This window comes from Sceloporus undulatus, chromosome 2 (genome assembly GCF_019175285.1).
Source record: "Sceloporus undulatus isolate JIND9_A2432 ecotype Alabama chromosome 2, SceUnd_v1.1, whole genome shotgun sequence".
In the NCBI taxonomy this organism is placed as follows: domain Eukaryota; kingdom Metazoa; phylum Chordata; class Lepidosauria; order Squamata; family Phrynosomatidae; genus Sceloporus; species Sceloporus undulatus.
In genome coordinates, this window is record NC_056523.1 from 80944936 (window position 1) to 80959183 (window position 14248).

A 14248-nucleotide genomic window follows, 5' to 3' on the forward strand; every position below is an offset into this window, starting at 1 on the left:
TATTATTATTATTATTATTATTATTATTATTATTATTATTATTATTATTACTTTCCTTCCTTGTGCACTTATATCTTTCTGAGGATTCCTCCATCCAGGTGAGGGACTCATTTCTTAGCCCCATCATGTCAGCAGAAGGGGAAATGTGTGATTTAGGGAGAGAGGGCAGCACACAAGGTTTACTTCTTCCCCATCCCAATCATGATCAACAAGCCTGCCAATTTGACTGTGTACAATTTAGTTATGGAATTCTTAAACACACACACACACACACACACCACTGAACATTTATCATGAAATGCTGATAAACAGCTGAACCAAAATAAAGAAGTATATCTCTACCTTATACACTGCTTGCCTTGCAAAATGGGTATGTGGACTAATATTGGAGAACCTATTAATTTAAGAGTGGGAGGAGTGAAATGTGAAAGACTTATGAGCAACGCTCTTCAATAAATTAAATGCTGATGTGACCTGGCATGCTGGTTTGTTGTTGTTGTTAAATGTCCTTGAGCCAACCTCAACTTATGGCAACCCTGTGGTTGAGACATTTCCATGACCCCCTGTCATCCACTGCTCTTTTTAGGTCCTGTAAATTCAGGTCCCTGGCCTTCCAGATTTGAGACTATACATCTGGCATGAGGTCTTCCTCTCTTTCTGTTACAGTGGTGCCTCGGGTTACGAAATTAATTCGTTCCGCCATTCCTTTCGTAACCCGAAAATTTCGTAACCCGAAACACTTTTCCGTTAGCACTGGAAAGCCTATAGCTGCACTTTGCAGCATTTGAATTTCGCGCCGAAATGAATTTCGTAACCCGAAAAATATTTCGTAACCCGAAACAGTTTTTGCCAATCCAACTTTTTCGTATCCCGGAAATTTCGTAACCCGATCATTTCGTATCCCGAGGCACCACTGTACCTTCTACGTTTCCTAGTATTGTTGACTTTTCTACTGAGTCATGCCTTCTCATCATGTGGCACAGTTTGAGAGCCTCAGTTTGATCATCTTGGTTTCCAGGGACAGTTCAGGCTTGATCTGTTCAAGGACCCATTTCTTTGTTGTTTTGGTTGACCATGGTAGCATTCTTCTCCAGCACATCTCTAGTGAGTTGATTTTCTTCTTATCTGCTTTCTTCACTGTCCACTCTCACATGTGCATATGGTGATGGGGAATTAATGGCTTGGATGATTCCAACTTTAGCACTTAGTTGTACAGTGCGCCCGCACTATACACGGCTTTGAGCTTACACACTGAAGCTGCGGGGAGCGTGCGGTGCGCAAGGGGTGGTGTGTCCCAGATGAATGGGGTGAGCGCCTGCGGTGTGCACACGCCACCACGCCCACAAACCCCATTCAAGTGAATTGGGCTACAGCATAGGCAGAATTCGCCTTACACTGAAGGGGGGTCCGGAACGGATCCCCTGCATAAGGCAAGGGTCCACTGTATATCTTTACTTTTTTGGTTCTTGTCTTGTTCTTTTATAGCTGCCTTCCCATTCCTAGTCGTCTTCTGATTTCTTGACTGTTGCCTCCATTATTTCTGTTTTGTTCAGGAGTAAGCCTGCCTTTGAACTTTCTTCTTTGACCTTCCTTAGTAATTGTTCCAAGTCTGTGATGTTTTCTGCTAGTACTGTAGTATGTATGATGCTCTTTCTTCCACTCCTCCTCCTTCTAATTCTAAACCTACTCTTTATATGATATTTTTTCTGTAGAAGTTGAGTATGTAGGATGATAGAATGCCTGACTTCTTTACCAACTAGAAACCATTCTGTTTCTCCATATTCTGTTCTAACATATTCTTGTTCTAAGTACAGAATTCTTATCGGGACTATCAAATATAGTGACACTCCAATACAGTGGGCCCTTCACTTATGCGAGGGATCTGTTCCAGATTTCTCTCCCCCCCCCCCACATAAGGGAAATAACGTGTATGCTGGAGCCCCATTAGAAATAATGGGACTTCTGCCTGCAACGCGGAGCACACACCCCATTACTTCTTCTGGGGCGTGCCAGGGCTTTTTCTGGCATGGCTTTCAGCATACGCTGAAAGCTGGTTATGTTGCACCCATGTATGATGCAGCCACACTGTATAGTAAGAGCCATCCATTACTTTTTGTGATCTATGCAGCCAAATGCTTTGCTATAGTCCATAAAGCACATGCTGATTTTTTTCCTGGAATTCCTTGGTGTGGTCCGTTAAACCATCATATGTTTACAGTGTGGTCCCTAGTGCCTCTTCCTTTCCTGAATTCCACTTGCACCTCTGGGATCTCTCTCTCCATGTATGACTGACTGGAGTCTATGGCGGGATATAGACCGCCATATAGTACGTATTCTATACGTACTAGGGTTAGGAAGGGGCGGTGCTTCCGCACCCCCCTAACCCTAGTACGTATAGAATACGTACAACATGGCGGCGCCCCTTCCACATGGGGGCTGCCATGTTTACGTACTGGATGCATAGCGTCCAGACGTGTCGCGACGCCTATGACGTCGCGAATGCGCCAGCGGCGCCTCGCGATGTCATAAAGGCGCCGCAAAAAGAAGCTCCAAAATGGAGCTTCTTTTTTGCTCCGCGCGGGAGCCGCGCGGTTTGGCTGCTGCAGCTCCCTCGCGGAGCAAATGGCGCCGGCGGGACCTATGTTACAGAATTTTGAGCATAATTTTGCTTGCATGGAAAATTAATGCTACGGTATTATGTGTCTCCTTTTTTGTGGATGGAGATCTATATTGATCATTTCCAGCCTGTTGGCCATCTTTTTGTTTTCCATATTTCTTGGTATAATGAAAAAATTGACTATCCAGAAAGTAGATCTTGGAAAATGTCTGGCACACAAAAGATGTCAAGGTATGCTAGTTGTGACTGGATGAGAGTGTAGTAAACTGGCAGGTGTAGTCCATGATGCACTAGCAATCAGTCATGTAATTAGCTAATTAGTCCAGGTGATTGTGTTAGCCAATTAGCAAAGTATAACTGCACTGCAATGTCTGTTGAACTGTTGGGATTTTCTGTACATGTTCTCCATGCTGTTGGGAGCTTTCTGTACATGCTCTCCATACAGCTTGGTAGCACTCTGAATGTGCTCTCCATTGCTGGTTGTGATTTTGCTGGTAATACTGCTCTCCATGCTGCTGCAATGGTAATGTTATAATGACATGCTGCTGAACTAGGAGGTTTTTTTTACTGTGCTTCAATTCTTGCTGTTATCTATTGTTCCATTTGTACTGTTTTGTTTTTTGCTTCTGTTTCATGACTTCTGCTGAGTAAAGCTATTTTTTAAAAAACATCTCCAAAACTCTGCTGTTGTCTTTTCGCCTCAATACACACCCCAACAAAAGAGAGTGAATACATACCTAAACATACAGGCACATAACAGCGAGAAAACTATACAGATTAATATACAAAGACTTTTTTTAGCACCTGAGACTGACTGAGAGAACGAAGTTGGTGGCATAAGCTTTCATAGACTACCGTTTAGTCTACTTCCATCAGATGCATGGAGTGAGGTGCCTAGGAACAGACCTTTATACCTATGAATGAGCAGGTTGTATGTGTGATAAAATGGGCAACAGAACCCTCATGAGGCTATTAATTAGCATGTGCAGTATATTAATTAGTATGTGCAGTATACCCAGTATACTAGGGTAATAATTAATATGTACAGTATGCCAGGAAACTCTTTTCTCTGTTCAATCTACTCTTGATGGATTGGAGTTTGTGGATATACAGTGCGCCCGTGTTATACGCGACTTGGAGCCACTGCAGGCACAAGCCCCATTCAAACGTATTTTCCCTTACGCGGAGGGGTCCGGAATGGATCCCCCATGTAAGAGAGGGGAGGACTATATTCCAATTCTGCTGTTTATCTTTTCAATCTTCCTTTAGTTGTTTGTTGTTGTTCAAGGCCTGCTGTTCTGAGGTTCAAGATGGAATGTCCAAGAAGAGAAGTGTTCTGCAATTGCCTTTTGTGCATTCCACGTTTATTTTATGGGTATGTCTTATTTTCGGGGAAACAGGGTAGGTATAAGTCTTATCTTATTGATTTCTTTTTTACTTCATATGGTGGGTATTGTGGCTTGAGGAAAGCTTGTTGTAATTCCATGTGTTTGGCACCTCCATCATGTGGGTCTGAGCACTTGCAATATTTTGTAAACTGTGAATTTGGTGATGTATTCAGGGTGGAAACCAGAGTCATGTAAGTACATGTACCAGACAGTGGGTTTGCAATATAGTGTGGTGTTTAGATGTCTGTTGTCTGGATGTATGGTGGTGCCCAGAAAGTGAACTTGTTCTGTGGGTAGTCCCAGGTTGAGATTGATGGTAGGGTGTAAATTGTTGAAATTTTGGTGAAATGTGTTGAGTGTCCTCTCCATAAGTTTAACTAATGAAGATATCATCAATGTATCTCAGGCAGATGGGGAGATGTGTACAAGACTGTGCCACAAACCCAGATGCTAACACTGCCCACATATTTGCTCAGGAAATGTCACCACAGGACCTAACCACGTCACCCTTAGCAGAGGTACTCTCACCTGCTCATCCTCTAATGTGATATATGTCATCCTTTGCCAAGAATACCATTCAGCACTCTACATTGGGTTTACAGGCCAATCTCTGTGCCACAGGATAAAGGGACATAAATCAGACATTAGGAGTGGAAATATACAAAAACCAGTTGCAGAACTTTTCAGTCTTGCTGGATAATCCATCTCTGACTTCAGAATAGCATTCCTTAAAAAAAAAAAAACTACCAAGGAAGATTGGGAAACTAAAGAACTGAACTGGAGTAAATCCACAAACAATACACCAAGAGTGGGTTGAACAGAGACAATGGTTTCCTGGCATACAAGACATATTATAACGCTAGTCAACACTCCAGGCTCATAAGGTGTCTCTTGTTCATTTATCACACCTCCTTTCTAGGTGCCAGCCAGATGAAGCAGATGGGTGGCTTGGACCAGCCGCTGGCTACTCCAGCCATAATTGCCCTGTGATCTGCGGGGAACCGCGGCAATCAGATGGCCTGCTCTGAAAGTGGGCTCCAATCATGGTCCCAAATGGGCTGCTGGCAAGGAGTGGACTATTGCCACTCCTTTTGCCAGCAGCCTCAGACCACTTTATCCAGGCTCAGAACGTTTTCCACCCACATCAGGGGTATGCGTCATCTACACGCCATGCCCCTAAATAAGCTGGAAGCCACACCTTTTCACTACCTACCATTCATCTGGTTATTACTCACCTGAACTTTAGGCAATCTTTCTTCCCACCCTCAGCTCCCAATGATCATAATTAAAACTGAAGTTTTCTACTCATTGCCATGACCACAAGTTTTACATTTCTGTTGCTATTCACACACACAAACTGCTCATTCACAGGTATGAAGGTCTGTCCCTAGGGACTTCCTCCATGCACCTGATGAAGCAGATAGTCTATGAAATCTCTATGTCTTTGAATTATGTATATATTAAGTTAAATATGCATAATATGCAGACAAATGTCTGCAGTGATTTCAAATAACAGTGCAAATAATATTCTTCTTACCTGACTTCCTCAACTTTTCAACTGCCTGTGAATGAAGAACAGGAGGAAGAAGAGGAGGACCAGCAGCACTAGCTTCTTCTTCTTCTTCTTTTTCCAAAGCATTTGGTGAAGACAATGTCAAAACTGGCATTTCAGATCTTGGTTCCATAGAATGGGAATCAGGTTCATCTGAGAGTGAACGTTCAGCCTCCAGGACTGGAGGAGACTCTTTAGATGAAGAAGCAGATGGTGAAGAAGCAGATGAAAGTGAATCCAAAGACTTTTTGTCTAGATGTTTACTAGGAGCCTGTTTGCCAGTGCTGCCCTTCCATTTGGTTTCAGACTTCTCTAGAGAACTTGCCTATTAGCAGCCATACACAAAACAGAAAATGCTTAAAATACTGGTCAAATTTGTGTGGACAAAGAACACTAATCATTAATATAAATAACCATTTAGAGACAGAGAAAATTTCTTGGGCAATTAAAAATCCAGGGAAATAAAATTTAGCAACCTTGGCTCTGCTAAGAAAAAAAAAATTAAGCAGATGCCCACACTAGCATTTTCATTGTTATAAATACAGGGTAGAAATGCAAGTTACATAGCATATAGTGCTACCACTAAAACTGGCACACTTATTTCTAGTTTCTCTTTCTCCACAAATAGGCAATACCCAGGGGATCTAGATAATGATAAGACATGTTTCTCTAACTTCACTCATTATTAGGCACCACTGGATAGCATTAGTCTTTAGGAATTTGACTAATCCTTTTTCAAAAAGCTGAATCAGAGAAATACCTATTCATTTTCAGTCTAGGGAAAGTCTTCTGTTTCTAACTGTGTTTCTGAGTGCCAAGGTAAACACAAAATTGTACTGCTGACATGATGCAAATCCAAAGCAACCCCAGTTTCTCATTCTGGAAACAAGATGCATTAAAACTCTATTTATCTACCTCCTCTGAAAACACAAATAACCTATACATAATATTTAGAGCAAGGATGGACAACTTACAGTTCTCCAGAGGTTGTCACAATTCATATCAACACTAGTTGGTATGGCTAGCAGTGAGAGCTAATGACAGTTACAGTCCAAGGTGCCCAAACCTAATTTTGGTCTGAATTCAGAAAGTGGCATACACAGTAGGTGCTGAAGATAGAGTACAAAGAACTCGGTATTGTGCAATAGATGAATTCAGCAACAAATTCAGAAGCAAAGCACTGTGGATCATGTCATCGCACAGCTGGTATATTCAGGATGCAATAGCAGTCGCACAACCCACATGAAACGACTACAGGATGTTCTGCTCTGTGTCCCTGCCCTTTGGCTCTCGTAGCCATTGTACATTATGGCCTGGTTGCTGCACAATTCTAGCATTTGCTCACATGTGCTGCCCTATGCTGTTATTCTGCATCACGGCTGTATAGTGCTGCAATGGCATATGTCCACATAACAGTTCTTTATGATACACCAAGGGCCTACTGAACTCAGCCTTACAGTAAGGTCTGTGAAAACCCAATTTCATCTGTTTCCTCACTGTTAGTACTTCCTCTTCAGTTGCAATAAACCTGTTTTCTGCATAATAACTTCAGTGTGGGCACTGAAGAAATACATCAATAATTTGAGAAATATTTAATGGATATTTTGTTATCATTTATTATTTAGTCAAAAAAATTATTTCCACCCCATTCAAAGTGGGGTGGAGATAATCCCTTTTCACTTTTACAGAAATAAATACTGGCAGAACATTAGCAAAAACAAATACCTCTCTATTTGTTTATCAAAGAAATGACCAAAAATGTTTCCCAGAATTCTAATTGATACCCCAATGCATCACAAGGATCTTTCTAGCATGGCAGTTAAATATGATGGTAAACAAGAAATACAGTCGACCCTTCTTATACACGGATTTTTTATACACGGATTCAAGCATACACGGTTTGAAAATGTTCAAAAAAAGTATAAATTTCAATTATCAAACCTTGATTTTCCAGTTTTTATGAAGGACACCATTTTGCTATGTCATTATATTCAATGGGACTTGAGCATACACGGATTTTGTTATACACGGGAGATCTTGGAACCAAACCCCAGCGTATAACAAGGGTCCACTGTATAAGCAAGCTGTGCTATAGCTCTCAATGCTTGTCTAGCTCTTCGGGTGTTTCAGATCTATTCATGTGGAGCAAACAAACTCTGACCCAGAATTCAAGATTCTGCCAGGGAACTTGGTATTTTATAACAGTTGGCCCTTCTCATACACAGATTTTTTTATACATGGATTCAAGCATCCACAATTTGAAAATATTTTAAAAAAGTATAAATTTGAAATATCAAAACTTGATTTTCCATTTTTTTTTATAAGGGACACCATTTTGCTATACCATTATATTTAATGGGACTTGAGCATACACAGATTTTGTTATCCACGGGGGATCTTGGAACCAAACCCCAGCGTATAACAAGGGTCCACTGTACTTACCGTATATATTTGTGTATAAGTCGACCTCATGTATAAGTCAAAGGCAGGTTATGTGGGCAAAATCATACATTTTGATATGATTCGTGGATAAGTCGAGGGTCAAACTCAGGAATATAATAAAGGATCTTAACGGAGGGGGGAAAACACCACTTTGTTCCCTCCTTCTCCCTCTCTGAACCTCTTCCAAGGGTCACAGTCTGGGCATGCAAAATATGGACACAGAGCTCCAATTTCCTTCCCTTCCCCACAACTTTCCCCAAGGATGATGGCTTGCAAAAAACAGGGACAGACCTCCAATTTCCCTCCTTTCCCCACAGCTTTCCCCAAGGCTGACGGCTTGCAAAAAGGAGGACACAGGCCCAGGGTCAGCTCATCCATATAGCCAAATTAGGCAGCTGCCTAGGGCGGCAAAATTTAGAGGCGGCTCGGCAGCTTTTTTGTATATTTTTTGTGTAATTAAACAATATTAAAGTGAAAACTCATTACAGCAAATGACGTAAAAGCAAGTTACCATATGACCATTTCTTTGTACAATGGACAAAACATAAATGTGAGCCCCCCTGTGTCCGTGGTACGGTCACATATACATCATCCGCCTTCCGCATGTGTCTTGAATGTAACCTCAAGGTCAAGATCCCCCTCTCCTCCCACTGCCCACCTGCCTTACCCTTGGTGCCACAACACAGGACACTAGTTGCCAGTCGTCTTGAGTTTACTGTTTACAACAAACAAACTGGTTTGATTTTGAATGTTTGCCTAGTACGTGTAATACTGTGTTGCATTCTTACGACAAGTTTTAAACTAAGTAAAGAGGAAGTTCTATTTGTTTAGGTGAGTACTCTGTTTATTATTACATTATCTTAGGGGATAGGGGAGTGCACAGGCACCCTGTATCCTATGTCTTTTATCATTACGTAATCAGAAATCAGAAAAAGAATGTTGTTCTATAAAAGGTAATAAAGTTAGGCTACAGAGACAATACAAGCAGAAAGCTAAAACTTTAACAAAAGGAGACAAACTACTTATATTGACTAAACACTCCAACCTATACAATAAAATAATACAAAGAACGCTCGATAAATAGCAAAACACAATTGTAACCAACCTAGTTATCTCACCTACCTAGTCTAACCTAATCTATTTAGTAAATGGACTTTTTTAACTCTCGTAATAAAAAATACTTTAAACTTATGTCAAAAATGACTTTATAGTTTTCAAACACAATTTAACTAGTAGCAAAATACATTTATGTTCTATAAACAGCATTTTTAAAACTTGTATTGTTTTTAAGTTTAAGTAATAAAACCGATCTCAAATTATAGTTAAAAAGATCAAACCTTTATTGCTATAATATAAATGGACAATAAGTAGGCTATTTTGATTTGTTTAATTTTAAACACTTTGAGTAAAAATTATACCAATATGGTGTAAATAACATTGAAAATATATTTGTAATTTAATTAAGTTAAGGCTAAAGTAGCACAGTAGGTTCTAAATATCTTTTTGCAGTACTCATTTTTGACTGTGAATTTTTCCCCCTCTTAACAACATCAATCACATTTTGGATTTTATCTTTGCCGTATTAGGCTTCAGCCTATACATTGTGGTTTTGATTTAGCTATTGTCACTTAAACAAAACAAAAAAAATACTGCAAAGCCTTGCTCATGCAAGAACAAAAATGCTAGAAAAACTCAAAAGGGGCAACAGAGGGTGCCAAAATATTTCTTGCCTAGGGTGGCCAAATACCTAGAGCCAGCCTTGCACAGACCCACAATTATCCTCTCTTCCCCACAACTTTCCCCAAGGCTGATAGCTTGCAAAAAGGGGGACAGAGACCTCCAATTTACTTCCTTTCCCCACAACTTTACCTTAGGCTTGCAAAAAGGGGGACAGAGGCCTCCGATTTCTCTCCTCCCTTTCTTCTCCACAGCTTTCCCAAGGCTCACAGAGAAGTATTACTGTATTGACTCGTATATACGTCTACCTAGGATTTTGGATCCCATTTTTGGGCTTAAATTTTTTGACTTATAGACGAGTATATACAGTACTGTTTGGATATACAGAAACACCTGTACAGTTTGTTCCCTGTATATGTCAAAGCACTGACAATTACTTTCAAAATCTTTCAAAACAGTTTCAGCTAAGGACAGCGTGTCTCCTTTGAATGAATGGAATGCCTGGACGAGGTAATGGTTGAATAAAGAAAAACAAAATGAGACTGGATCCAGACAAGACAGAGGTGCTTACTATCAAGGGTCCTAATCTGGCACTGGAGGTATGTGTCAATCAATTCTGGATGGGGTCATACTCCCCCTGAAAGATTGTGCTGTCGCAATTTGAGAGTACTCCTGGATCTGTCTCCCCATATGTCAGCTCAGATAGATGTGATGCTCAGGAGTTTCTGTTAACGGCTTTAGCTGATATGCCAAATGTGCCCATTCCTAGAATTGGAGGACCTAAAGATGGCAGTGCACATGCTGGTAACCTCAAGCTTAGACTTCTGCATTCACTGGGCTATCTTTGTACCAAGTCCAGAAACTCCAACAGGTTCAGAATATGGCAGCCAGACTTATTATGGGAAGATTCAGGAGTGATCACATTACACAAATCTTAAAATCACTCCACTGGCTGTCAATTAATTTCTGGGAAAAATACAAAGTATTGATTATTATCTTTAAAGGTCTATATGGTTTGAGTCCAGCTTACCTACAGGATCGTCTTCTCCTGTATAATCTGCCCTGTACACTCAGGTCCTCTGGGAAATGACTACTCCAACTAGCCAGGACTAGACTGGCAACTGTTTCCCAGAGAACCTTTTCATCTGCTGCCTCCAGATTGTGGAATGATCTGCTGGAAGAGACGACAGCTGAAAAGCTGAATGAATTTAAAACAGCATTAAAGGCATCTCTCTTCTAGCAGGCTTACCCAGTTAATTTTAAATCATGACTGTTTAATTTGTATATGTGTTCTTATCAAAATATTTTAATGGTTTGATAGTATTGTATTTTAACTGTGGGTTTATGTGTTTTTAATTCTGTTTTGTATTTTAACGTGCTGTACCCCACCTCGAGCCTTGAGGAGAGGCAGCAATAAAATTTATTATTGCTATTACTACTTCTTTTCATCTATTTATTTTATGAGGTGTTTGGCTTCTCTTAACCATAGTCTTTAGCATGCCCTCTTTTTTAAAAAGCTGAGCCTTTTTTTTGAACTGATGTAGTGCAAAAATCTGGAGCCATGGTGGCGCAGTAGTTTAATGCTGGTATTGCAGCCAAAAAGTTGTGAGTTTAATCCTGCAGGGCTCTAGGTTGACTTAGCCTTTCATCCTTTTGTAGGTTGTTAAAATGAGTACCCAGCTTGTTGGGGGCAATTGGCTAATACCATGTAAACCACTTAGAGGGTCCTTAGCACTATAAAGTGGTATAGAATTATAAGTGCTATTGCTATCTGCAGTAGAAAGGAAAATCAGCAACCTTACTCTGCATTATAATGAAAAACTGTTGTTTTTTGTGACATTCTTTTTTTTAATGTTTTATTCATAAAAATTACAAACACATAAATATCGACAAACCAAAATGACAGTTCTAAGAATAACCCCATAATCTAGAATCTTGTGCAGTTACTCTCCCCTGGTATCAGTATGGTCTGATGACTAAAGGATGGTAGATTTCACATCATGAACTGCTCTTATGTTACACACACATACATTCACTTGCATATCACAATATCCAAAGATGGCCAAGTTATATTGTAATTCGGTGCACAGAAAATCCCCAAACATCTTGACACCTAAATCCAGCTGTCTGGCAGCTATCTCACTACACCTAACAACAGGACCAGTCTGGGCTCCACCAGATGCTACAAAGGCTATTATAAACAGGATGTCGAAGTATTCCTCTCACTACTTCTACACATCAGCTAATATTCATACTAAATGATACCTCTGAACAGGGAAATTCCATTTAGCTATCATGGATAATAAGACTGACTCTCCTTCATGAATTTGGCTAAATCTTTTTCAAAGGTGCCTAGTTGGGGAGAGAACTGTTCCCCCCCCCCCCTTGAAGATGACTGTTCCTGTTTAGGTGAGTGAATCCCGACCTAAACACTCATAACACTACTCTGCCATTTTAATCTGACAACATTTTTCGTTAATACACAAATTAAAGAAATCTGATCTGTGGAAGCTCAACTTTCACTCTACAAGCAAAAATAATTGAAACCATGTGCGTCCAGCCCCATTGAAAAATCCCACATAAAAGGACACACACACATGCAGGACAGGGCATCTTCCTCTCCTTACTCTTAATTTCTTGAATAAAATAGTTGGTGGGGGGTGTAAATGGGTTGGAGATTGCTAAGTGTGAATTTTCACATGACAATGTAAAGTTCTTTTTGGAAGAGAGGTGAGCTATAAATTGCACCTTTATGTTAAGTCACAGAAATTCTTGAATACAGTATATGTTTTCAAGAAAGGGACTTCAGGTATTTTGTGGATCCCAGAATTTACTTGCCCACACATAATCCTGAGAGGGGCAGGGAAATGTTGTTGGAGAGCTAAGAGAAAGAGTCACCCACACAGCTTTGCAGGTACCAAGTTTCATAGCTTACAGACTGAGTATGCAACTACCACACACATATATCCAGAGCAAGCCCCCCTGAATACAGTGGAACTTACTTCTGTGTAACCATAGGATTGCACAGTAAGTGGGTCATGTTTCCATCAGATTTCTTTCATCCTCATTCCATGTAGCAAACCATGGGGATATTTCCTAATGGGCTAAACCTATGAGTTCAAAGCATAATTAACAAATTGCTTCTGCTCCTACCCCCTTTCTTCACTCCTTTGTGGTAGATGAGTCCTTGTCCTCTTCTTAAGACAGCCCAATACCCACAAGTCCCTGGCTTGTTACCCTATAAGTGGTACTGAAATAAATATTCTCAGCAACAAGCTAAGACAGCAGGAAGATCTCTGTCGAAGCTATGAAGGACAGGAAAAGAGGAACATCTCAGTGGAAATGCTATTGGATCAGACCATTCTTTGAAAAAAGGTGGGCTGTGTGACCCAGTCAGGTGATCTGCAAACCACCAGAATCTAGAACATGCAGCTGTGCTTGTCAGAATTCCTGCTGCAGCACTGTTATCATGCAAGATAATAGGGTGTGTGAAAGCCAGAACAATAACTAGTAGCTGGCAAGAAAGGGCAAAGCATTCCTTACCTCTGAGAAAGAACATGGCCAATCAGATTAGGTTGTTAAGCATCAGCCAAGGAGAAAAAGGAACTTCCGAGAGCCATGCATTGAGCTCCAGAAAGTGACATCACAGCACTAGTGAAAAAGGGACCAGCAGTTCCTTAAGAGTCTTGGCAGCAGTACACACCTGCTCCCTCACCCAAGGAGAATCCTGATCCATTTTTTTTAATGTGAAAAAAAATTAATATTTGGAAAAATCCTACTTACCATATATACTCGACTATAGGTCAACCTCATGTATAAATCAAGGGCAGATTTGGGGGCCAAAATTATGGATTTTGATATGACCCAAGGATATGTCGAGGGTAAAACTTAGGGGTATGCAACAAAAGATCTAAACCAGGGGTAGGCAACCTTTTTGGGCCGGGGGCCGGGTTGCTGTCCCTCAGGCGACTGGGGGGGGGGGGGCGGAAGCCGGGGGGGGGGCCGCCCCCCCCGGGGGGGGGCGGGCCGCCGGGGGGGCGCGTCCCCCCACGGGGGGGGGGGCCGCATGCCGGGGATGGAGCTTCCACCCTCCAGGGCGGGGTCATGTGCCGGGAGTGGAGTTTCACCCTCTGGGGGCCAGGCCTCCCCATTTTTGCAGGCCCCTGATGGGGCCCCAGGCCCTGTCAGAGGCCGGCAAAAATGCCTCTTGGAGGACCCCAGCGGTGGCAGCGGGCCTCCAGGAGGCCCGCTGCCGGAGCCCTCGAACAGGGCTGCGACGGCGGCATTGGGCCTTCCAGAGGCTTGCCGCCGCCACCGAAGCCCTTTTGGAGGGCGCCACCGACGGCATTGGGCCTCCAGGAGGCCCGCTGCCGCTGCCAGAGCCCACGAACAGGGCTGCGACGACGGCATTGGGCCTTCCAGAGGCCTGCTGCAGATGCCGGAGACCTGTTGGAGGGTGCCAGTGACGGCATCGGGCCTCCAGGAGGCCCGATGCGGCCATCGGAGCCCTCTTCGAGAGCGCCAGCGACGGCATCGGGCCTCCAGGAGGCCCCATGCCCTCGCCGGGACCCT

At 42.0% G+C, this 14248-nt stretch overlaps 1 protein-coding gene across 10 annotated transcripts in view; it reads right to left on the reverse strand.

Moving 5' to 3' along the window:
- The window catches only part of NSD1 (nuclear receptor binding SET domain protein 1), a 112935-nt gene that overhangs the window by 45142 nt on the left and 53545 nt on the right, over window positions 1-14248 (reverse strand). For all 10 annotated transcript variants that reach the window (XM_042451801.1, XM_042451800.1, XM_042451802.1 and 7 more), the window contains exon 7: window positions 5543-5882. In XM_042451801.1, the coding sequence (XP_042307735.1) occupies window positions 5543-5882 (340 nt within the window). The remainder of the gene's footprint in view (window positions 1-5542; window positions 5883-14248) is intronic.